This window comes from Hyperoodon ampullatus, assembly GCF_949752795.1.
Source record: "Hyperoodon ampullatus genome assembly, chromosome: 2".
NCBI lineage: Eukaryota > Metazoa > Chordata > Mammalia > Artiodactyla > Ziphiidae > Hyperoodon > Hyperoodon ampullatus.
In genome coordinates this window covers 16,722,356-16,747,993 of record NC_136915.1, presented here as the reverse complement: position 1 = coordinate 16,747,993, position 25,638 = coordinate 16,722,356, and the positions used below count along the sequence as shown (strand labels likewise).

Sequence of the window (25,638 nt, the reverse complement as noted above, 5' to 3'; positions counted from 1 at the left end):
GGGGAGCAAATGCATGCGGAGCATCTGTTTTATGCGGAGGCCCGTCTGGGGCTGACGTTCCCTTTTTCTATCCCATTGACACTAGTGCAGTGCTCAGGGCACAGCAGGGCCTTGCAAATGTGTTTTTTTTTTGGTTGTTTTTTTTTTTGTGGTACGTGGGCCTCTCACTGCTGTGGCCTCTTCCGTTGTGGAGCACAGCCTCCGGACACGCAGGCTCAGCGGCCATGGCTCACGAGCCCAGCTGCTCCGCGGCATGTGGGATCCTCCTGGACCGGGGCACGAACCCATGTCCCCTGCATCGGCAGGCGGACTCAACCATTGTGCCACCAGGGAAGCCCGCAAATATGTATTTTTAACCCTGGAACATCTGTGCTGAAAGGGCTCACAGAGATGGTCCTGTCCTGTGGTTCTCAATTCCGCAGAGTCCCAGGGTTTGGTAAAGGAGATTTCAGGTGAGGTTTGAAGGAGAAACCCCCCACCTTTGCCTCAGGCAGATTTTCTCTACTTTAGATTTGAGAGAACTGGTTGATTTTGCAGCTGAAAAAAATGTGATTTTTCTCCAAGTTTCCCATTTTGTGATGTAGAGTCAGAGGCCTAGAGGAGAGAATCAGCTTATTCAAGGTCACAAAGAGAGTCAACAGGTAATAATAATAACTACGTTTACTGAAGACTTACTGTGTGCCAGGCACACGATACATGTATAATCTCCTTCCCCAGAACAAACCACCGAGTAGAAATCATTATTACCCCCATTTGACAGATGAGGAAACTGAGGCACGATGAGTCGAAATAACCACAGAGTTAGGAAATGACAGAGTAGGAATTTGATCTTGGCTGTCCCAGTGAAGGCCATCCCCTTCACCCTGGCCTACTTCACTAGACAGTGTACTGCCAGGTTTCCTTGATGGGTGGTGGGGAAAGTGGTCTCCACTCCTGCCTTACTTGGTCCGTTCCTCCATCTGGACCTGGCATCTTCAACACAGCCCTGGGCGTCTGGCTCACAGCTAGCCTCTTGGCTTTGTGGGATAAGGCAGGGATGGAGCCCCAGGGTACGTGTGTGCATCCAGGTCTAGGGCTCCAGAATAAAGCGATGGCCCACTGAAGGATGAACAAATGGAGGACTGAGTGAGGCCTTTGAAATGGAGACAGTTGGGAGGGGTAGAGGTGGAGGAATACCATACTGATTCACACTTTCCCTTGCAGAGCTTCCGTGTGCCCTTGGAGGCATCACTTAACCTTCAGGAACCTTGTCTGTAAAATGGGTCTGACTGTCCCAGTCCTGCCACTTCTGGAGGCTAAAGGGAGCCTCTAGGAAGGGAACAGTCATGGAAATGTTTTTCTAACAGTAAAGTGCCATGTGCCTGAGAGGAATGTGTGGGTAAGGGGGTGGGTATTGAGTTAGGAAGGTGTGGTGCTGCTACCTTTAACCTTATTTGGAACAAGGAAAGGTAAACACACAAACAGAGGGGGTGTAAAGCCCAGCTTCTCTTTTTGCTCTCACTTGCTGTGTGTGCAGGGATCCGTCAGCCCTCTCTGTGCCTTTCTGCAGACCTTCAGTACAGCAGGACTGTGGTAGCTCTCAGCGTGAGCACTGCTTTGTTACTCGGCAGTAAAGAAGGAGCCAGAGGAGTGTGAGATGAGTGCAGTGGTCTCAGCCCTGCACGCCGTCACCACTGCGGGGGGGTCCCCTATAGGGACCTGGAATCACAGCTGGGAAAAGTGGCTTCTCCTGGTTCCATCACTAGCCTGTGACCTCGGCAGGTCACATACTCTTTCTGCTAACGGTTAAACAGGGATGCACTGTCTCCTCTTTCTACCTCAAAAGGTGTTTATTTTGAGAAGCAAGGTCAATAATGGATGTGAAGATGCTTTGGGGTGTGGTGGGGAGGAATAGAAAGACTGATACAAATGTAAGAGCTTCTTGTAACTATCATCCTGCTTGTTGTGCTTTTGTTTTCTCTTCCAGCACTTGGCCTGGTGTTAACCTCAAAGCAAACACTTGGTAAAGCCTTAATGAATGGAGACAGGCTGCTTGTGGAGTGGAGCAAAGGGGGCCAGAGACCTGCTGCTTCTGCCACTGACAAGCTGTGGGATTCGGAGAAAGCCCCTGACCCTCTCTGGGCTTCAGTTTCCCCATTTCTAAATGAAGGAGGTTGGACCGGGTCCTCCTTAAGGATCCTCCCAATTCGGACGGCTCTGAAATGGGAATGAATGAAGTACTACTGTTCTTTCTCCCTCATTAAGTCATTTCGCAAATGTTTAGTGCACCTCCATGCTCAGCCAGGCCCCGAGAGCCTGATGCTAGCTAGCCACATGCCTCATTTGACAGCTGAGATCATGGAAGTTCAGAGAGGGGATGTGACTTGCCCAAAGTCACACAGCTAGCAAATGACAAGGCTGAGATTCAAACCCAGGCCTGAATCCAAAGGTCATGCCTAGCCCATCTGCATCCCGGTTTCTCAGCCCCTTCCTCGCCTCTCCCCAAGGTGCCTGGCCTCTGGAGGCCAGGGATCCCCTTTACACAGTTTGGGGGAGGGGCTGGGCTGGCTCCTCTCAGGCAGCCTCTCTACCAGATGTTTTGTCACTAAAAAACACCTCCCCCCTTCCCTCCAGCCCACCACTCACCCAGAGTCCCAGATTTAAGGTGCGAGTGAACCTGAGGATGCTCTTTCGCTATTGGTGGGACCCCTTGCAGGGCAGCTGGTGGAGCCAGTTGAGACTCACCAGGGGACCAAGATGTGTTTCCTTGCCCTGCCTTCAGCAAACTGCATGACCTTGGGATGGCTGCCTCTTTCTGCGGTCAGGCTGGTCCTGCCGCGTGAAGGCGGTCTCCAGGGGGAGAGCAGGTGCTGTCGGCTCTGGGCGAGGATAACGAGCCCTCCTCTCTCACCTTGCCCCCTTGGAGTTACCATCTGCTCGGCAGACGCGCCTCCCAGGACCCTGGGGCTGCCCCAGTCTCCCTCCCGGGATCCAGAGCCCGCTCCTCGGCTCAGAAGCCTCAGTCTCTCCGCAGGGCTTGTGGCAGTTGCTGGAAGGGAGGTCCCCAAGGGCAGAGAGCTGCAGGCCCGGGACGTCCCCGGCAGAGGCAGTGGACGCCAAGAGCCGGCATCCCTGGCGAGCCCGGCGTAAGAAGGCGCTCCCCGCTCCTCGGGGAGGCTGGGCTGCCCCTCCCCTCCCCCCATCCGCCTCCACCCCGAGGCCCCTGCGGGAGCCCTGGCTGGGAGCAGGGCCTTCCAGGGCGAACCGAGTGGGAGACGGAGGGTGTGAGGCCCAAGGGGCCGGGCCCTGAGAGTTTAGAGTGGGGCGCAAGTGTGATGTGGGCAAGGGGTTCCCCGGTTGGCGCCGGCGGGGGAGACCGTGTCCGAAGGTCGCCGGGTGCCCTCCGACCTCTACCCCAGCATCTGGCCTCCGGGGAGACCTGCATCCATCTGTCCTTCCCCGCGTGTGCGTCGTAGGTTCCCCTTCCCGCTCCCGGAATCCCCACTCCCCCCAACTCCCCGCGGGAGGCAGAGCTGGTGGCAGGTCCGGCGCGGAGCCGCCGCGCACCGGCTCGGGACCCGGTAAACACCCCGCGGGAGGAGGAGGCGCCCGGAGGCCGCCGGGCCGGGGCGGGGCTCACGGGGGGCCCCTCAGCGCGGGCGGGACGCGGGTGCTGGGGGCGGGGGCAGGAAGCTAGCCTTGGCCCGGGCCGGCCTGCGCTGCCCCGTGACGTCGCTCGGCTTCCAGGGATCTGTCCCCGCGGCCCGGGTCCCCTCCGCCCCGCCCTCCTCCTGCCCTCCCCCCCGGCCTCGCCTCCGCGCCGCGGCCGGCATTTCTCGCTCGCAGCTCGCCCGCGGGCTGGTTCTCGGTCCCGGCCTCCTTCTCCTCCCTCTGACTCTCCTCCTTCCCTCTCCGACCCTCTTTCTCTCTCTCCTCTCTGCCTCTCCGATCCTGATCTAGTCGTTCCCTCCGCCCTTTCTTCTCCTCCCTCTTGCCTTCCTCTCTCTCTTTCGGTCGATTCCCCTGCCTCTCATTCTCTCTGTGTCTCTGCTTCTCTCCCAGTTTCCCTCTCGGTTTCTCTCTTCCCCCTCCCTCCCTCCGGGCTTCTCTCCCCCCCCCACCCGTGCCCTCCCTCCACCCTCGCTCCCCTCCCCCTCCACCCCTCGCAGCCCAGCCGCTCGCAGCTCCCCAGTCAGCCTCCCCGAACCAGCGCCGCCGTCGCCCGCACTCGCCGCAGGACCGGCCCGCCCGGCTTCCCGGGGTGCGCCCTCCTCGGCCCCGCGCCCTCGGGGCTCGCTGGCACAGCCTCCTCCCCCGGCTCACGGCCCCGCCCGGCCCGGCCCCAGCCCAGCGCCCGAGCGCGCCGAGGATGTGAGTCCTGCTCGCCTCTGCCGGAGCAGCAGCCACTCGCGCGCCGCCGAGCCGGAGCGCAGCGCAGCGCAGCCTCGGGCGCTCGCGGGGTCGCTCGGGCCGGCTGCGCGCTCCTGCCCCAGCGGCGCCCTCCGGCCTCTCGCCGGCGCCAGCGCCGCCGCAGCCCGCGGGCCGTCCCCGGCCGGCCGTCCCCGGCCCCAGCGCCGCTGACCCTGTCCGCCGCGGGCGGGGACGCGGGCGGAGGAGGTGCCGCCGCGGAGCCCCCGGACGCGACCATGTCGGAGGTGCTGCCCTACGGCGACGAGAAGCTGAGCCCCTACGGCGACGGCGGCGACGTGGGCCAGATCTTCTCCTGCCGCCTGCAGGACACCAACAACTTCTTCGGCACCGGGCAGAACAAGCGGCCGCCCAAGCTGGGTCAGATCGGCCGGAGCAAACGGGGTGAGTTCGCGGCCGCCTCCCCCGACACCCGTTTCCCGGGCACCCAGGCCTGGCGGAGGTTTGCGGGGTTTTCCCGCACCCGGGAGCCCGTTCCGACCCACTAAAATCTCATCGCGCAGAATTGGACGTGGGGTGGGGGGGAATCCCGCACTGCAGGTTCAGCTCCGGCTGGCCTCGGGAACCCCTCCCCCTCAGCCAGATCCTCGTTGGGGTCACCCAGGGGGCGTGGCTGCATCTCGCTGCAGCAGGGGCTGAAAGGTTATACCCCGGTCCCCAAAGTTTGATTTTTGATTTATACCCTGCCCCCGCCCCTTTTGCGCCCCTTTTGCGCAGTGTAGTAGCAGCTGCACTCGATCTACAACCCGGGGTGGGGGGAGTCGTAGGGCTCCCCAGGGAACGACGTGGGGAACTGCGGGGCGGAGGGCTGGTTCCGGCGGGGAAGGCGAGGGGCTTTCGGATCACACCGGCTTTTCATTGTTCCTTGGCAGGGGGAGGGGGTTTGCCGAGCCTGGGCGCTCGGCGCAGGAGCTGGAAAAGCCCCGTGGAGACTGGGACGCGCAGGAGCTCTAAGAGGAGCTCCAGAGGCGCGGGGACAATGAGAAAGACCGATAGCTGCCGTGAGAGACTGAGACGCAGAGATAGGGAGGAAGGAGGAGGGGGGAAGTAGCGGGGAGGCCGAGATGGGCAGAGACCGAGACAAAGCTAAGGAGAGAGAGAGAGTCAGAACCGGAAAGACAGCGAGCCAGGAACGCAAGTCTGGGGAGGACACAGAAGCAGCTGAAACAATGGGGGCGACCGACACCCCGGACACAGAGAGAGGCCCAGAGACTCGACCGGTGACCGTCGCGCCGCGAGACTGATGGAGGGACCGAGGAAGGCGAGGCTAGGTAGAGATAGTGAGAGAGGCGAAGGACACAGAGAGGCAGATGCGGAGAGGCGGGCGAGCCACCGGCGGGCAGCGAAGGGAGGCTCCGACCTCTGTAGCTGCGAGTGCGGAGAGGCCGAGTCAGCCCGCTGGCAGCGCGGAGGTGGGGGGCTCCCGGCCCAAGCGAGGCCAGAATCCCCGACGGGCTGCGCGCTGTGCAACCGGCCCCTGGCGTCCCTCCTCGCTCCGCGCACCTCAGCACCCCGCCTCGGCTACCGGCGCTGCGCTCGGGGCACCCGGGAGGATCCCAGGCCCGGAGCCCGTGGCTCCTCCTCCCCTCCCTCTCCCGCCCAGGAGCCTTTTTTCTAAATAAATGCGTCCTCCAGGGTGGGTGGGGGCCGGGGTGAGGACCAGGCCGGTGCGCGCCCAGGCTGCCGCCAGGGCTGCGGGATTTGTGCCCTCTTTGCTTCCTCTTCTCAGGACCATGCTGGGACGCGGCCTGGGGGTGGGGGAGTGGTTCAGAGGAAAGCAGCAGAGGGACCCCTGGCCGAGCAGAAGAGGATGGGGGCCGTGTGAGCACGCGTGGAGACCCCTTCCCTCTCCTTTCCTCAGTCTACCCGCCCCTCCGACCCGGGCGTAAAGCGAAACTTAGGGACCCCGGCTAGGCCCAAGAGCGCTCACCTCTCCTTTCCCCCCCCCCTTTTTTTTTGCAGTTGTTATTGAAGATGATAGGATTGATGACGTGCTGAAAAATATGACAGACAAGGCACCTCCTGGTGTCTAACTCCCCTAAAGACAATGAGTTAAGGGAGAGAATAAGAATGAGAACGGCGATATCAGTTATTGGCAAAAAGCATGAAAAGAGAAAGCACTTTGAAATTTATTACTAGCTTGCTACCCACGATGAAATCAGCAACCTGTATCTCGTGTCAGGCCGGGAGACAGATGAGGCGTGAGAAGGAGAAGGCTCTGGGCTCCTTTGCAAAGATAAAAATTAAAAAATTTTTAAAAATTAAAAAAATCACTATATATATACATAAAGAAATAAAAAGAGAAGTCTCAGTTGCAGCTATTTGTCAAAATTAATATCCATTTCTTTTTATATACAGTGAATATTGCGCAATTATAGATCTGGATTTTGAACCACTTAAATAATGAAGCAGCAACACCGGGTGTTTTGAGGTGTTGGCATTCTTCGCTGATTTGGCTGTTCCCAATGTTTACATTATTTAATCTTGCAAAAATGATTCTGTGCACTTGGATGTGAAATGCTGTCCAGTTTTATTTTTTTATGTTGTTATCCTTGGATGTACAAAAAAAATCAGAAAATGATCTCTATAGATATTGCATTCTATTTTGGTCATCTTTTGAAGTTATCAAGAATGTGTTTAAAACAAGACGAGAACTTTTCTAAGGAATCATACATAGAAAAAATCGTTGCTTTATTTTAAAATGAATTGTAAAGCTTGTGTTTCTTTGTTGCTGCGAGCTATTTTCCCAAGTTAATGCAAATGAACACATTTTGTATGTCAGGAAAAAAAACACACACAAAAAACAAAGAAAAAAAAATGCTTGAGCTTTTTCTAACCTCTCCCTGCAGTCTGTTGTGTGAGCAGCCTGTTTTTTTCTCTAATATTGTGTCAGTTTATTCTCTTTAATGGACTGTAAAAAAAATGTAATCACAAGAGTGCCAAATATCTTGAAATGCCAAAAGGCATTTTGGTTTCTTTTCTTTTCCCTGTGCTCTGAGTCCACGTAAAGGAATGCTTGGAGTGTCTTTTTCTGTTATTTATAGGGGTTCTCTTAGGGCACACCAGCTGCCTGTTTTGCATGGTATTTGCAAAAATGCCTCTTGCGTGAGGAATCTTTTACCATTTTTTGTTTGCAACTTTGGACCTCAAGAGGTTTCTTCCTTTCCCTACCCTGTTGCCTCTTTTCTTAATTCAATATTCTGTATGTTGCACCTTTAACCAGCACACAGGGCTATTTCTTCAATGTACAATAAAAGAACTGTTCCTGTGTCTCACTCCTCTCTTTTCTCGGCTTTGGTTCTGGGGAGCTTGCTTTTTGTCTGCTGGTTGCAGGCGGGAAGGCGGGAACGGTAGCTTTGGTCTGTGAGGCAAAAAGGTGTGGAGGCCACAGTGGGTTGGGCTCAGGTGATAGGAAAGAAGCTGGAGTGGCAAGGCCATCCCTGGAGGGCAAGTGCATTCAGTTTGGATTTGCGTTGGGCTCTCCCTACTTCCGTGGGGTTTCTGCCATCCCTGGTGGGGTGTGGGGAGAAGGAGGGCTGGTGTGCTGGTTGGCAGGGAGTCAGCCTCGTGAAAGGCAAAGTTTGGAGGCTGGCAGGCTTGGATTCAAATCTCAGCTCCTTCACTTCCTAGCTCTATGGATTTGAGCAAGTCCCTTCACTTCTTCAGGCCTCAGTTTCCAAATCTGTGAAGTGGGGTTAATGCAGCTCCTACCTCAAAGGTTGTTGGGAAGATTCACACAGCACCCAGCACATAGTAGCACTCAGCATCAGATGCCCAGGTAATCCTTCATCATGGGCCACCCGTCCTCAAGGGCAGGGCTGAGGAGGACCTATGCTCTTTGCCCTGCACCTTTGCCTTCCTGAGTTCACAGGTCCTTCCTGGAGGGATGAGCCTGGTCCTCTGGGGCCCACAGCCCGATTTGGTTTGTCTCAGTCTTCCCCAACTCAGCAGCTCTCCTCCAATCACGGCTCAAAAGGTCTCGTTATGAAAAAAAATTCTCAGCCCCTTGTTGGGCTCAGGACAGTTAATGGCAGTGGAGCCGGCCCCTGGGGGAGGAGGGGTTGGGAGAAGGATTCTGGCTGAAGAAAAGCCGGAAGAGTTTTTTTTCTCCTGGGCTGCTTGGCATCCAGGAGTCCCGGTGCCGGGAGCTTTTAATGTGTTTGTTGTAAAACTGTCAGTCGGGGAGTCACAACACAGCTCACAGTGACAGGAGCCTGAGTGTGACTCAGACATCAGGTAAGACAGGTCTGGGTGGGGAGGAGGAAGGGGGGCTCCAGAGGGCCTGTGGGGAGGGGAGTGATGTCTCAACCCTCTTCTCAGGGGTGGAGGCCCAGAGCCTCAGGGGGACCCAGTGGAGTCTCTATCAGTCATCATCAGGAACGGCAGGCAAAATGGATCTGGCAGTGCCTGCAGTACCATGGGGGTGGGGTGGGGTGCCAGCTTGATTTTCCCAGGCGTGTGACCCTGTTCCCAAACCTGGCTCTCCTCCCCGCTGACCCCAGAGAGTCCCAGTGCTCGGAGCCGATTGGCCTTTAGGTACCACGGAGCCCAGCTTTCCCCTGTGCTCTGTCCGCGTGAAGGTTGAGGGGCCGCCTGGCAGAGATAGGGGCCTGGCCCACCCTCTGTGCAACATCAATTTGCCAAGAGGCATAGGAGCCAAATGAAAAGATTCTTTCAGAAGGCAGGTGTCTGTCTGCACCCAGGAGTAATTACCACTTACCTGATCAAAGCGCCGTGCAATTACAAAGCGCTTTCCCTTCCAAGCCTCACACAATCGGCCCAGCAACTCTGGAAACCCACAGCCCCTACCTCTCTTTAGTAGGTGAGGAAATCGACACCCCCGAGGGGCTAAAAGGACGGGCACAACATCCATACTCACTGAGCTCTTACTGTAGGCTGGGCTCGAAACAGCTCTATGAAGCAGGTGTTACCTGTGTCCTGATGATACAGGAGAAACCAGGGCTCGGAGGCATTAGGTAACTTGTATGAGGTCACTCAGCTGGTAAGTTGTGAAGCACACTCGAACCCAGAGTCTGGGCTCCAGGATGGGGATGCAGAGTCACCTGACCCCAGACCCAGGCTCAGTCCCAGCTGCAGCCATTGTCCTTCAGCCTTAAATATCCTTTTGTTGGTTTATCGTTCTGAGCCTGGGCTCTCCCGCTATTCTGTCAACAGACAACTGACTGCATCAGGGGTCAGAGGGAGGCAGAGCATCTTAGCTGACCACTTGGATGTGGTCAGCGAAGACCTGGAGCTGCCCTCTGCTGGGAAGCGGGGGAGCACGGGAGCCCTTGGTGAGGCTCGGGTCCATTTTAATAAGTGATGTATTAAAAGGTTTCTGCTGGAAGCCACCCCATCAGCCAAGGCAGGATTCTCTGTCTGGGAAGACAGAATTTGCCTTTCCCGCGGATTCCGATCAGCAACAGAAGAATATAAATCTTTTAAATATACTTGAACATCGGGGTAAACATTTGTTGAGAAGGCACTTTGGGGACTGGGCAGATATCAAATTATACCAAGTACAGGATATGTTTGAAGTATCTGGTTAGGTGGCAGTAAATACGGAAAAGGCCACTCGAAGTCCGATCTGGGGGAGGGTGTCTCGAAGCCTCCAGGCATCGATCGAGCATCCAGGGCTGCATTATTCAAACTCCATTAACCGAATGCTTGTAATAAGCATCCATCTCCCTGGATTCTGCTTCCTTGGCCTGTCCAGGCTGACAGCCTGAAGGAATATCAAAAAGCACCTCTAAGGGGGAAATTGGCAAATTAAGTTTTAAAAGAAAGTGACTTGAAAATTACTGCTGTCTGGAGGCCACAGATGAAGGAGTGAGCACGGTCGCCTGTGCAGACAACAGGCAGCTGGTTCTCGGCCCTCAGGGCCCAGCAGAGGGGGTAGATTTCAGGGTGGCTACTGAGCACATAGAGGGCATGAGTTTGGGACTTCGGTGACTTGGATTTGAAACCTCTTATATACTTTCTAGTTTGGACTTGGGGCCAGTTTCTCAAGCTCTTTGGGCCTCTGTTTCTTCTTCTGGAAAATGGGGATGGTGGCAATGCCAATGGCACAAAGGGTTAAACAGGAGCTCCCACTCCTCCCAGGTGCAGGGCCTGGTGCGTTATAAATGTCAGTCATCATACATGAAGTGCCTACTGTGTGCCAGGCAATGGACTTTCAAGACCTAGCAAACAGTTCGGGGTGTGTGAAGCTTCTTTGCAGATGGTTTTTGGCAGCCCAGAGCTGACACCCTGAGGGGGACTGAGGAGCAGTGGAGGCATCCCCGCGGGGGTGGGGTGGGGGAGAGGAATCAGCTCACTCTCATTATCCCCATCAGTTCCCCAAAGCACCCCAAACAATACAATCCTAAGTAAACCTGTGTGCTTGCTCTCCGAAGGCAGTTGAGAGGAGTCTCCTACCCCCTTCCAACCAGACTGCCACAAGCCTTCCTTCTCTGGATGGAGACTAACAAATCCTGACTGCTTGCCCTGGGAAGGAAAGAGCTTGGCTTTCTGCTTGGATCCCCTCTGTCAACAGGTCCTCCATGTGACAAATATCAACTTAGCATCCACTTTGGGCCAGGTCCTGTGCTAGGCTAACTGAATATCCAATGATGAAGAAATGGGAGTTTTCCTTGGGCTTGAAAATGACAGTTGCCATGGCAATGAGGTTGGGAGCTAGGAGCTTGGAGACCCCCAAAGTCAGCAGCTCAGATCCTTTATGCTGGCAAAAAAGGGAACCAAAGAAAACTGGGTCTTGGGGACTGCCTGAAACCCAAACACATGACTCTTTTAAAAAATATAAACTTTTACTTTAGAATAGTTTTAGATTTACAGAGAGGTTGTGAAGGTATTACAGAGTTGCCATGTACCCCTGACCCAGTTTCTCCTATTGTTCACATCTGACATTTCCACAATATGCTTTTCACAACTAAGGAAACAACACAGGTACAGTACTATTAACTAAACTCCACCGGTTCCTTCGAGTTTCTTTAGTTTATACCTAATGTCCTTTTTCTGTTCCAGGATTCCATCCAGGATATCATGTTACATTTATTTATATATTTAAAAAATTTATTTTATTTATTTATTTATTTTTGGCTGCACTGAGTCTTCGTTGCTGCACGTGGGTTTTCTCTAGTTGCGGCGAGCTTGCGGAGCACGGGCTCTAGTAGTTGTGGCACACAGGCTCTAGAGCGCAGGCTCAGTAGTTGTGCGCATGGATGTAGTTGCTCCGCGGCAGGTGGGATCTTCCTGGACCAGGGCTTGAACCCATGTCCGCTGCATTGGCAGGTGGATTCTTAACCACTGCGCCACAAGGGAAGCCCCACATTACACTTAGTCATCCTGTCTCCTTAAGTTCCTCTTTGCTGTGATCATTTCTCAGATTTTTCCTGTTTTTGATGGAGTCCTGGTCAGGTATTTTGCAGGCTATCCCTCAACTGGGGTTTGTCTGATGTTTTTCTCATGCTTCAGCTGGGGTTATGGGTTTGGGAGGAAGACCGTGGAGGTAAATAAAGTGCCATTCTCATCACATCCTATCAAGTGTACACACTATCAACATGACTGATCACTGTTGATATTGACCTTGATCACTTGGTTGAGGTAGCATTTGTCAGGTTTCTCCAGGGCAAAAAGTTATTCGTTTCCTTCTGGTTTCCATACTGTCCTCCTTGAAAGGAACTCATTATAGCCCACTTAAGGGGTGGGAAGATATATTCCCCCTCCTTGAGGGGGGAGTATCTCCATAAATTATTGGGACTTTTCTGCCCAGGTAATGTGGGCGACCCACTTTTCAGCCAGTCAACTTTGCCCCTCTGTTGGGTAAGCCCACTGTGGTTTAGATGTAATCATGAGTTCGAGGCAAACCAGGGAAAAACAAAAATGCCCACAAGGCCCAGGGTGCTGCCTGATGACCGGTAGATGGAGCCTTACAAAAAAAAAAAAAAAAAAGATTAAACAAAATTAATAAAAGCAACTTCCTGTGGAGGGGGAACTGTCACCCTGATTAGAAACTGTGCAGAATTTGCTCTTGGAAACCTTCAGGCAGCTGCTCTGGTTTATAAAATCTGCCTATTGGAGGGAAGGAGGAGGGGAAAAAAAAGGTTGTCATTATTCCAGAAACAGAGATTCTCCCAAACCATATGCAAAAATAAATCCTCCGCGACCGGGCTGTATCCAGGGAAACCTGGCAGCTGGGCTGGAGCTTGTGGGGTGGCCCCGGGGAGAGGGAGAGCCTGTGTCCACGGGCCCCACTCGCTTCTCCAGAGAAACCAAGAGTCCCAGAAAGACAGCCCCACCTTGCCGGCCCTGGGCCCCCATCCCCATCCCACCCTCCCCCTCCGAGATGAGGACTTGGTTGATCTTGTTACCCTTCACGCTGGAAGGTTCGCCCTTAACCCCGGGCAGCACACACCCACTCACTCGGAGCAAGGTCCTTGACCCAGAAACAGCTGTCTGAGGACAAAGGGTCACTAGAGGGGAAAGGAGGTTGGGGAGGTCAGGCTGGAGGGAGGAGGAGGACCTGGGAAATGGGCCATGGGAAATCCTAACGGAGTAGCGATGGGGGCTGGGCAGGTGGGGTCAGGCAGTGATGACACAAAGTTGTCAGGGAAAGGGATGTCTGGTAAGACAGAGGGCCAGTGGCTAAGGGCTTAAAGAGGGTGGGCTGGGAGGGTGTTTGGGTAGAGGAAATTAACTAATTATATCCCTATTCATTCAGGGATTCAACAGCCCCGTGTGGGGGTGGGCCGGGTATTATGCTTGGCACTGGGGAGACAGGGCTGGGGAAAGCAAGGCCTCCTCTGGCCTTCAGAGGCCTCACTGCCTGGTCAAAGACCATTCGATGACAGTGAAGCTTCAAGAGGTTGAGAAGGCAGGGGTGGACCCACAGGAAGCTTAGGAAACACTTGGGGAACCCCTATAGCATGCTGCTAGCATCCACAGAGGGTGTCTTGGAAAAGATTGGTGACTGCTTTCCAATCCCCAGTGTGCCAGTAACACACTGTGGGATGGTCGCTGTGCGCAGGTATTTTGCCCCTCTGGGATTCCTTTTCCCAATTTGAAAAGTAATATTTACAAGGTGCACGCTCGAGGCCAGTAACTGTTCTACACTCTTTGCATTTGATTCATTTAATTTTCACAGTAACTAGGAGGTAGTTACTGTTATTATTGTTCCCATTTTCCAGATAAGAGAAACCGAGGCACAGAGCAGTGAAGTCACCTGCCTAAGGTGGCACAGCTAGAATGTCATGGAGCTGGGACTGACCCCAGGCAGGATGATTCCAAGAGTTCCTGGTTTCAGCTGCGCCAATATAAGGAGAGGGTCGGGCAACATGACTTTCTACCGCTTCTGGCAGCCCAGAGGGCGCCGGGCTCTGAGCCTAAACCGCCCATCCTCCTGTGGGGGAGGGGAGGCTGAGGATCCGGTTGGCGGTGAACCCTGGACCGGGCCAGGCGGTTGCCATGGGGACGGCTGGTCGGAGGCGGCCAGCCGAGGCTGGTTGCCCCGAGGGGCAGTTCCGGGGGAGCTCCTCCACTGGCAGGGAGTGGCCCGAGCTAGCACCTGGGGCCGCGTTTTCCGGGCAGACGGAGCCACGGTTAATTCTCCCCTCTCAGGCAGGGGAGACCACAAGTCCCCTGCAGCCGTCTGAGCCTCCTCCGACCTGAACTCAATCCCCCACGAAGCCGCACTTATCTCCAGTTCATCTGCGTGAATTATTTACTGTGTCTGGCGGCCTCCCGCCTGCCTCTGCCCTCCCTGTCCGCGCGGCTTTTTCACATCCTGGTTTGCAGCAGCTCCTCTTCCTCCAGATCCAAGGAGCTCGACTGTCAGGCCTCAGGGGAACTTGCGGCAGGAGCTTCCCACCTCCTCAAGGCCTCACCTGGACATCCTTGTCTGTAAACCAGAGGGAGCACTGGATTGGGTCAGGAGTATTTGTTTAATTCTCCCAACAATCCTACCAATCAGAAACACCATATATTATCCCCATTTCACATATGAAGAAGCTGAGGCCTATAGGATTTGAATAACCTATCCACAATCAGGAAGGAGCCAGAAGTGGAAACAGCTCTTAACTCTTACCCACTCCTAAGCGGGATGCCGTGATGCCTCCTTAGCCTGAGAGCCAGTCTGGCGCGCCAGTCACATCTGTGACATGCCCTATGCACAGAGCAATGAGCCAGCCCCGTGTGCCTGGCCCTGTGCTGGGGTTCTGGGGACACACAGATGAGTCAGGCACAGCCCCTGCCCTCCAGTTGCTTCTGTCTGGAGTCGGGTGGGGGTAGGGGACAGGTAGCAGGCAAGGACGGACACATTCATGACTACTTATGTGGGAGGAGTTGGAGGTCTGGGCACAAAACAGCGGGTTCTGGGGGCGGTGAGAGACCCTCCAGTGAGCAGGTAGGACTTCAGCTGGGCCTTGGATGGGGGTCGGGGTGTTGGGGGGAGCTCTTGGTGTGGAGAAGACCGGGAGCAGCGGGACAGAGGCTGGCAGGTTTGGGGTTTGCTTGACAAAGGGCAGGTCCTCGGGGAGGGTGGCTGGAACAGGGCATTCGTGTTGGCGCCAGGGTTGGAGGAGGAGGGGGCTTTGGGTCAGATCCTGGGGGTTCTTGAAGTGCGAGCTCAAGGGTCTGTTTAGGGCAGTGCTTCTCACGGGGCGGGGGAGCAATTTGCCCTCCAGGGGACATTTGGTAATGTCTGGAGACCTTTGTGATGGTGACAACAGGGGGAGGGGGGTAGAGCTAGTGGCATCTCGTCGGTAGGGGACAGGGATGCTGCTAAACATCTTATGGTGCCCAGATTTATCCAGCCCCAAATGTGCCGAAGTTGAGAAATCCTGGTTTAGAATGTGTTTAAGGGCCTTTACGACGAACCAAAGTAAGATTTTGGGCAGGACACCTATCTTCTCATGCCTCAGTTTCCTCCTCCCTAAAATGGGCTGAGTATACTGGGTAACGTTTGAGGTAATAGCTGTCATCTTTTTCATGCGTACTGTGTGCTGGTCACACCCTAAGCACATTACACATATAACAATAACATAATAACATCATCCAATGCTTATAACCCAGTGACGAGTGATAACTACTACTAACAATAAACTTTTCCAGGGCCCCTTCTTAAGTGCCAGGCCCTGTACTAAGCTCTTTACAGATATTCATTTATTTAATCCTCACAACACCTCCACGAGGTAGGCACTCTTATAACCTCCATTGAACACCCGGGGAAACAGAGGCACCAGAGGATGGAAGGACATGTCTGTCTCTCTGAGGACAATGTCTGCCTTGTTTTCTGCTAGCTCTCCAGGATCTAGAACAGTGTCTGAATAAATGTTGAGCAGGAAATACATAAACCCTTCATGAACCTCCTGCAATTGTGAAGAAACTGGGGCACAGAAAGGTTGAGGGTCTTGTTTGGAGAAACACAGCAGGACCTTTACTCCCTTGCCTTCTGGCCGAGGCCTCAGGAAAGCCGCTGGGCAGCTTCTTCTCTGGGCCACTGGTGGCTGGCTCTTCCACTGGAGCCTGGCTCTTCCGCTGGCAGGAAGGGAGCTTGTATGGGGCACTTCTGAGACGCCCAGAGGGCAAGAGCATTGGGGTCTCCCTAGGGTCCCAGCTGAGCCGGAAAGGACTGGCATCTTGGATTTTGACCAAACCTGGAGCTCGGTCTGCATGAGAACATGTCTAGTGCCTGGGATTGGATTTGTCTGCTCTCCTGGTGAATGTGGAGAGATTTCCAGTTTAATCTGACCCTAGTCCCGACCTCAGGAGGGTGAGTACCTGCAGGGCTCTGGGAGAGTCAGACACGGTGCTAGATAATCTCCGAGTGGCTGTGCCGTCTGCAGGCTCCTTGCTCAAGGTGCACATCTCAGCCAGGCCTCAGAGCAGCCCGCAGAGGTAGCTGCAGTATCCTCACCCGCGGACAGGTGCAGAGAAGTGCTAACTTACTTGTCCAGAGGCGACAGCAGAGAGGCTTTAAGCTCCGCCTCTCTGATGCCTATATCAACTTGAACCCTAAACACACATTCATTCCACAAGGGGCCTCGGGCTTATTACTTTACTTTTCTGACCTTCATCTGTGAAATGGGACCATGAATCCCGGTCTCAGAGGATTGCTGGAAAGATGTAAAGGCGATAACAATGAATACCCAGCACCTAGTAGCTTCTTTCCCTGAACTTCCTGGGGATCCATCAAGTTTGATCTTTGGGGTAGCCCTGGGGGGTGGAGTGGAGCCAGTAGTCGAGGAAGCGGGGGCCAAGGGTGGGCAGAGTCTTGGAAGGAGGCCTCTAAACACTGCCCTGTACTGCTCCATGAAGAACGGCCCCTCCCAACTGCCTCCCTGGGTCCTGTCCCCTGATTCTGTGCTACCCTTAGGCTGTAAAGTGGGTGATGCTGCTTCCTGGGAGTGGGTTGTGCAGCCCCCTCCTCATTCCCTAAACGGTCAATGGATCAATGGCTGTTAAAAGAGCAGATGGGGGTGTGGTCTACCCTGCAAGCCTCCTGTCCTTCCACTTCGCCATAAACCCGCTACGCCCTGGCCACGCTGTTCTTTCCAGAATGTGATACTTTTTTGTCTCCGCACTTTTGCATATGCTGTTCTCTCAGCCTCCCACCCCTTTTCGTCTTGCCAAATCCTACTCATCCTCCAGGTTGCAGCTGAGTTGTTACCTCTTCCAGGAAGCCTTCCCTGAGGCCCTTCCACCTGAATTAGTTCCCTGACTTAGGCTCCTGCAGCCCTGATGCTTTCTGTCTGTCCAAGCGCTCACCCCACTGAGTGTCACAGCTGGTCAGTCCTCCTCCATCAGACTGTGTTTCCCTCTTGGGTGGCACTGGGGCTGTCTTTTTGGGCTCCATATCCCCAGGGCTTCACACAAATTCCTGGCACGTAGCAGCTCCTCAGGGAACATTGTCGAATTAATGTTGTAATAATAACAATCTTTTGCATATGTAGAGCTCTTTTTCAGTTTCAAAAGCCTTTTTATGGCAATTATGTCATCTGATCTTCACAGAGAACTTGTCATTTGCGGTAGGCAGGGTTAGCCCCGGAATTTCCGTTTTACAAGGAGGAAACCGAGGCTGGAAGAGATTAGGTGTGTTACACAGGTGGCTGGTGGGACAGGTGCGTTGCCCACACTGTCTTGCCCAGGGCAAGTGTGGAAATGTAATATATTTGGTCCAGGGTGTAAATATATTTGGCTCAGAGTTCTGATTCCAAGCTTTCCGCCTCAGGGGAGGGGGTGGAGAGTTGGGGGCTAGAATTTGTTGCTTTCAAGTCCTGGTGAGAAGCTGGGGCCAGCTTTGTGTGGTGGTGACAGGCTGGGTGGGTGTAAACTTATTCTCTGGAAGGGAAAGAGTAGGAGGCAGTGGCTTTCTTTTGCGAAAGTTCGTTCACCACTGTGCTGGGGATGGTATAGAGCCCTGAAAATTCAGGAAAAAGGTATCCAGAATACGGGAATGACTAAGTAAACTGGAGTCCATCGACTTGGAATATTTAGCAACTATTAAAAATAATATTTCTGTGGTTCGTGCCTTGACATGGGAGAGCACGTATGTCATAATGCTCAAGGCAAAAAGGAGAAAATAAGTTGGACCTGCGGTAGGAGAACAGTGTTGAGGAATGGTTTGAATCCCAGCTCTGCCCCTTAGTCCTGCAAACTCAGGCAACCTAACCTCTCTGTGCCTCAGTTTCCTCATCTGTAAAATAGGCATAATAATAGTCCTACCCCATAGAGCTGTTGGGAGCATTAAATGAGTTAATAGATGTAAAGCACTTAAAACAATGCCTAGCATATATATATATATTTTTTTTTTTTTTCTTTTTTTGCGGTACGCGGGCCTCTCACTGCTGTGGCCTCTCCCGTTGAGGAGCTCAGGCTCCGGACGCGCAGGCTCAGCGGCCATGGCCCACGGGCCCAGCCGCTCCGCGGCATGTGGGATCTTCCCGGACCGAGGCACGAACCCGTGTCCCCAGCATCGGCAGGCGGACTCTCAACCACTGCGCCACCAGGGAAGCCCTGCCTAGCATATATTGTGTTAAGATTTCATTAGTCTCCTTTTAAATTTTTATTGGAGTATAGTTGATTTACCATGTTGTGTTAGTTTCAGGTGTACAGCAAAGTGAATCAGTTTTACATATACATATATCCCCTCTTTGTTTGTTTTGTTTTTAGATTCTTTTCCCGTATAGACCAAAACAGAGTATTGAGTAGAGTTCCCTGGGAAGATTTAGTTATTCTTATTAATTATTATTATCATCTCAGCTATGGAAAATATAGATAAGAAAAAATAAAAAGATGGAAGAAAAGGTCAATGGTGATTTTTGCAGGGATGAGGTTACTGGAGGATTTTTACTTTCTTTTTTTCCACTTCCCTAAATATTCCCTTTATAAAACGTATTCTCTAACTATTTACAGTGGGGATGTATTACTTTTATTATCGTGAGAGGATAAGCTATTTTCCCCCAAACCACAATAGTGGGGAGACAGACTCAGTAATACTTTCCTTTTGGACTCAGGAGGGGGGACCGCAGGGAGTCACCTCCACAACTAACACCGGGGGTGCCCTGAGAACACACACATGTCAACATTTTCCTTCTGCCTGGGTCAGCAGCTCCCAGGTAATGTTTCCCCAAACAGATTAGGCTGACCCTTTGTCTCTCATCTGCTTGTTTAGTAATTTTATATGATACCCATTGAAACAAAGAGCTGAGCTGTTTAAATACCCACAACCGTAAGCTGTCACCACCTGATGACAATGAGAATTCCCCAGGCAGGGTGCATCAGAAATGAAATTAAATCATTCTGACCACCCCTGTCATCATCACACTCTCCGTCTATCCAGCGAGACAAGGGCATTCACAGTGAAGGAAATGCCAACGGCTGTGTAAGCTGATCCCGGCTCCGTCAGTCGGCTGGCCAGGCCCGCAGCCTGCCAGAGGAAGGGCGGCCAGCTGGTCAGCATATGACTCTGCTGAGCACACAGTAGGTTTTCAATAATTACTCCTCATCAAATTCAATTGGAATTTTGTTAGGTCTGGCTGATGTGTCTCTATCCTAGACACTGTCGTGTGTCCTGGTGGAGAGAGGGAGGTGCAAAAGGATGGTCTTCACCTTTTTTTTTTTTTTTGCAGTACATGGGCCCCTCACTGTTGTGGCCTCTCCCGTTGCGGAGCACAGGCTCCGGACGCACAGGCTCAGCAGCCGTGGCTCACGGGCCCAGCCGCTCCACGGCATGTGGGATCTTCCTGGACCAGGGCGCGAACCCGTGTCCCCTGCATCGGCAGGCGGACTCTCAACCACTGCGCCACCAGGGAAGCCCGGTCTTCACCTTTAAGGAGTAAAGGCCCGTAGGTCCTTTTAGTTTCTTCTACTAAGAATTGCATGAGTTCTAGGCTTTTGGGATGGTGGTCCCTGACCTAGGGGGTCTATGCTAGACCTTGATTTAATTTTTCTCCTGAGCCTTCTTGGGATAAGTGTTTATGTGACCATGATAACCATCATTGCAACATCTTGCCAGCTCTCACATCCCCATCCCCCTATTTTTCATTCGTCCATCCATCCATCTATCCAATATGCATCTGTCCAACAGTCCATCTGTCCATCTATCTATCCATCCAACCACCCAACCATCCATGCATCCATTGTGAAGCTATCTAATGGTGGATAAATAATTAGATCCCAGCGTGAGGGTTTTAAATCTGCTTGTGGTCTGGGAGGCAGAGAGATGACCAGACCCTGAGGTGACAGGGCAAGTTCAAGGTTCTGTGAGTGCAGAGAGGAGAATTCTGACACCCAACTGGAGCCTCGGGGGGAGACTGTGCATTGGGCACCATTGTTGCAGTTACCATCACCACTGGGATTCCTCTGACTGGTGGTGGAATCATTGGCAAAGGTGACCTGTAAACCTCGGCATGGTCCCTGACATGCCTCCTCCTCCCTGGCACCCTGACCCTTGCCCCACCCTCTGGCCCCTATTACCTACTCTGCTGCCTTTCCTGGCCCTGTTCTCCACTCTCCCCTGACTCCTCTATCCCTACCCACTACCTGTCAAATGCACCTGTCCCCAGGGCCCCGAATCTTGCTGGATGACAACTAATTAGGTTGCTAAGCTTGTGTAAATGGGCCAATGGGTGTTACCATGTTCCAGCCACACCCTCCCTGGAACCATTTGTCATCACCATCGTGATCTAGTATGTGCATTTGCTGTGCACTATGAAACACCTATTGTGAACATTGTGCATTTTCCAGCACCAACTGTGTGTAATTATCATGTATTTTGAGCACTGAATGTGAGCATTGACTCTATGATTGAACATCTCATGTGGGCCTTTATTGTGAATTTCAACTGGGTTTAGATTTCAGCTTTCTCCAAAAAATAGCATGTTGGAGTAAGGAGGAGGAGGTCCTAGTCAGACAGACCTGAGTTCAAATCTCATAAAACCTCTTGCTAGCTCTTGGGTAAGTCATCTGATATCTCTGAGCCTCAGTTTCCTTATCTGTTAAATGGAGACAGTAATACCTACCTGGACGATCGGGTGTTGCAAGCCGTCAAGCACCTCTTAGTGTGGGAGTCATCCAGGAGCTTTTAGTGCCTTGCACGTGTCCCCATGCAGAGGGGCTGGACATGCAGGGAGCATTCTGAGTGGACCAGGATCTCGGAGGCTGCATCCTGGGCTGGCTGTGACGTGGTGTCCAGGGGGGTGGTATCACCAGAGTGGACTAAGACTGGTTGGTATCTTGTCATCCTCCCCTGGGTCTAATTACACAAGGCCTTGCAGGAAGTTTTACAAGCTGAGGGTGAAGATTTCACCCACTCAATATCCCCAGGGCCTCAGTCACCACTGCTGGGTGCCCTCCCTTACTTTCTCCCTTGGGGATTCATGTCATCCATCCCTGCATCTCTGTATTCCTTACTTTGGCCTCCCACAAAGTAGTCCAAGCCCATTCCTTATTTTTTTTAAAACAGAGGAAAACAAACAAGATATACCTCCTGTATACACGGAAGATACCCAGGAAAACTGAGTAACTTCCTTTTCCTCGGGTTTTTTTTTTTTTAAATAAATTTCTTTATTTATTTTTGGTTGTGCTGGGTCTTCATTGCTGCGCGTGGGCTTTCTCTAGTTGCGGCAAGAGGAGGCTACTCTTCGTTGCAGTGCGGCAGGCTTCTCATTGCGGTGGCTTCTCTTGCTGCTGAGCACTGGCTCTTGGCGCGTGGGCTTCAGTAGCTGTGGCACGCGGGCTCAGTAGTTGTGGCTCGCGGGGTCTAGAGCGCAGGCTCAGTAGTTGTTGTGCATGGGCTTAGTTGCTCTGTGGCCTGTGGGATCTTCCTGGACCAGGGCTCGAACCCGCATACCCTGCATTGGCAGGCAGATTCTTAACCACTGCGCCACCAGGGAAGTCCCCTTTCCTCGGGTTTTGCATCAGCAAAAAAGACAGTCCTCTTGGAGTGAGATCCCTTGTAGAGGCCTTGCCCCCCATGTGCTAATCCATCTACACATTCATTCAGTGCATGTCTATTAAGTCCTACCATGTGCTGAGCCCTGTGCATGAGATAGGGTGTCATGGATGACAGGGATGGCACTGAGCTTGGGTGCATCTGATGAGTGGTTTTAGACATTCCTTCCCCCTTCCTAAGGGTCTGTTCCCAAGACTCAGTAGGGTTAGGGTCAATGGTGTGGCTTGGGACTGATACTTGATAATACAATAAAAAGCATAAATTTGCACTTGGACACACCCACCTGATGCTTCTGGGTTCGAATACTGTGTCAATATGTCAGACCTTTGGCAGACCATTGGAAATGGGGTGATCGGGAGAGTCGTTGCACATGGGAGATACTACAGATTTGAGATTATGATCTTGGAGGCAATGGGTCAGATGATGGGGGTGGGTGTCACTGGGCTGGGTGCTGGGGGATGTATAGGGAGAAGGGTGGGGGAAGAGGAGAAGAGAGGAGGGGACAGAGGAGAGAGCCCTGGGAATAGTCCCTTGAAAAGACCGGGAGGCCAGAAGAGGCCTGTTGTGAGAGATGGGATGGGAGCTTGAGGAAAGGGCGGTGGTGATAGTGTCAGAGGAGATCCAGCGCCTGGTGGTACCTGGGCATTCATGGCCTTGCGTATGGTCACCTCTGTGACCATGAGGCAGGAAGCAGGACGTAGGAAGTTGGGAGCTAGAAGAGATGGGGCGGGGCCGTGGGGCACCTGGGCTGTTCTTTGGAGGAGGTGGTCAGTGAGAGGGAGGGGGTGCTCTTGGGGTGGGGGGCAGCTTTTGGTGGCATGCAGTTGGAGGTAGAGGGAGGGGTCTCCTTAGTGCTGTGCATAAACCCAGTGTGGACACAGTGTTGGCTGGTCACCTTTTGATGTCAACAGTGCCTTTGTCTCATTCACCAAGTCCTGCCAGCTGATGGCAGCTAGTCCATCCCTCAGTAACTACTAAGCACCTGTTATGTGCCAGATTCTGTTCCACATAAGGGAGGACAGCTGTGAGAAAGTGGACAGGATCCTAGCCTTCAAGGCTCTTCCCCTCTAGGGTGGTGAGAAAGACAGTGACCCTATTATAACTCAACTAGCTTTCAGCGCTGATGAGATAAAATGGAGATAAGAGCCATCGGCTTAAAACAGAGCAGCAGCATCATTACTAATGGTACAGAATAAGGCTTTATAATAGGGGTTAGACCTTAGTCAAGTGGGAATGTGCGGGGCCATCTGTGTGGGCTGCTCCTCAGCTTCTGGGGTCCGGCCTGGGGGTCGGCCAGGCTGGCAGTCGGGAAGGAGAGCAAGGACAGATGGGAACCCACATCTGTCTCCCCCACCTCCCACCTTGATGCCGGGGAGACCTCCTGGATGAGGTGGCCCCCTTTACCATGGAGCTGCACACATACTTGTTCCATGACTCGGAGAAGTTGAAGGTGGCGATCGGGGGAACCGGAGGGGCTACAGGATCAAGGGCCTCTCTTTGCCAACAAGGTGGGCTGTAGATCAGCGACAAGGGTGTACCGGGCCCCGACCTTCAGACCATGATGTAAACATACAGCTGCTGGCGCTTCACTGTTGCCTTCCAAACCCCGTGCAGGATGTCTCTTGCTCCCCACATCACCCCAGCACCATCCAGGGGAGGGAATTTTGGAGAGGTCACGGCAACTCAGTCGCGCTGAGTTCCACGGACACAGCGCAAAGCTAGCCCAGAGATGAACGGGGACGATGGGGTAGAGACGACAGGGACGGGGTTTCTTTACTCCGGTGGGTGGGGAAAGCCCCTCTGAGGAGGTGGCCTTTGTGACAGGACCTGGGGGAGAGAGCTTGGCACGTTCCAGGGACAGGGAGAAGGACAGGGCAGCTCGGGCTGGAGATGAGGGGAGAGTTTGAGATGAGCCGAAAGGAGCCATAGTGGGCAGAGCCTCGCAGGCCATGGTGGATCTGATTCTGGTCTCTGTGGGAAGAGGTTTAAGCAGGGCAGTAATGTGGCATGGTTTCAGCTTTTGAACACTCACTCATGCTGCTGGATGGAAGAGGGGCTTTGGGGGGTGGGGTGGGAAAGACTGGGAGTGGGGGGCAGATGGGGGGTGATACTACAGTGCTCTAAAGAGGAGATGATGCATATACACACTACTACATATAAGATAGATAACTAATGAGAACCTACTGTATAGCACGGGGAACTCTACTCAATGCTCTGTGGTGACCTAAATGGGAAGGAAATCCCAAAAAGAGGGGATATATGTATACGTATAGCTGATTCACTTTGCTGTACGGCAGAAACGAACACAACATTGTAAAGCAACTATACTTCAATAAAAATTAATAAAAAAGAAATATTTAAGAAGAAAATATTTACACAAACTATGAAAGAAAGAAAGAAAGAAAGGAGGGAGGGAGGGAGGGAGAGAAGAAAGAAAGAAAGAAAGAAAGAAAGAAAGAAAAAAGAAAAGAAAGAAAGAAAAGAAAAAAAGAAAGAAAGAAAGAAAGGAGGGAGGGAGGGAAGAAAGAAAGAAAGAAAGAAAAGAAAGAAAAGAAAGAAAGAAAAGAAAGAAAGAAAGAAAGAAAAGAAAGAAAGAAAGAAAGAGATGATGACAGCCGGAACCGGGGTGCTAGCTGTGAGAAGAGAGAGAGGTAGTTAGATTTAGATTCTGGGTCTAATTTGGGGATGGAGGTAGGATGGAAGTGGGTTTTTGATGAAGGGTAGAGAGGCATTAGAGTCCTCAAGAATAACAGTCATTATCCTGAGCTCCTTTGGTCTTTGCCTCTGAGAAAGGCTGTCCTTTCGCTAGTGGCTTCCTAGCTCGTGGCCCCTGCCCTCAATGGCCATGATAATCCATCCCCTGTTTCCCCTCCTCTCTCCTTCCCGCAACGTGCAGGGCTGCCCCCACCCCCATCTCATCCTCCCCCACGTTGGCGGGTCTCTGCCTTTGGGCTCCAGACAGCTGTCAGCACCACACCATCCTGTGCCTTTAAGATGGGGAGAGAAGGGCCAGATGAAATCTATCTCATCAAAGTCCTGCCTTAATGAGAGGCAGAGAGAGAAGATAATAAAAGCAAGAACTAGCCTGGGGGGAAAAAGAAAAGATTTTTATCCTCCCAACCCTTCAAGTTCCCCTCTGGCTCTGAGAAGCCTCAAAAGATTTTCTCTCCGAACATGAGTAATACCGGCAAAAACGCTGTCCTCAGAGCAGAGGGAGAAGATGGAATGATTCTGTGTTTGATTAGAATTTATTTCCAACCTGCAGCCTCCCTGGTGCCAACCTCCCACACTTCCCTCCCCTGCAGAGCTTGGCGGCCAGAGAAACAAGGCAAGGAAGGAGAAGGGAGAGTGGGGAAGAATCTCTTGGCTCTGGAGAACTTCCCGGGACAGGGAGAAGAGAGGTGTCCTCCACTTGCTGCCTGTAGAGAGAGTGGCCAACGGAGCTGCTGGTCTAATAAGACTGTGAAAAAGAGCCACTTGGCCTTCCTGGGGTCTGGGGAGGGATGGTTGACTGGAGCAGCCAGTCAGGCTGGGCTACTAGCTTGCTGTGTGATCTTGGGGAGCTCATATACCCTCTCTGGTCTTTCCTAATCTGTCTTCAACAAGTTTCTAAGGACCTTAGTGGCTATGATTTTAGGACAATTGCAGCATGCCTGTCTGGGAGCCAGTTTGGTTCTCACTGGGTTGGGTCCAGGGAGGTTCCCTAGATGACAGATTGGGGAGTGATATGGGGCAGGGAGGAGGGGCCAGGACAAGACTGCAGTATTGAGACTTTGGGGCGA

General features: G+C 53.0%; 1 protein-coding gene across 1 annotated transcript; it reads left to right on the top strand.

Annotated features, from left to right (window-relative positions):
* Positions 1-4,625: 4,625 nt before the first annotated feature.
* Positions 4,626-7,677, top strand: CAMK2N1 (calcium/calmodulin dependent protein kinase II inhibitor 1; the record flags this gene model as incomplete). The annotated part of the gene is made up of 2 exons (XM_079728499.1): positions 4,626-4,791; positions 6,370-7,677. The coding sequence occupies 2 exons, from the start codon at positions 4,626-4,628 to the stop codon at positions 6,438-6,440; spliced, it is 237 nt and encodes a 78-aa protein (XP_079584625.1). The 3' UTR covers positions 6,441-7,677.
* Between the last annotated feature and the right edge of the window lie 17,961 nt (positions 7,678-25,638).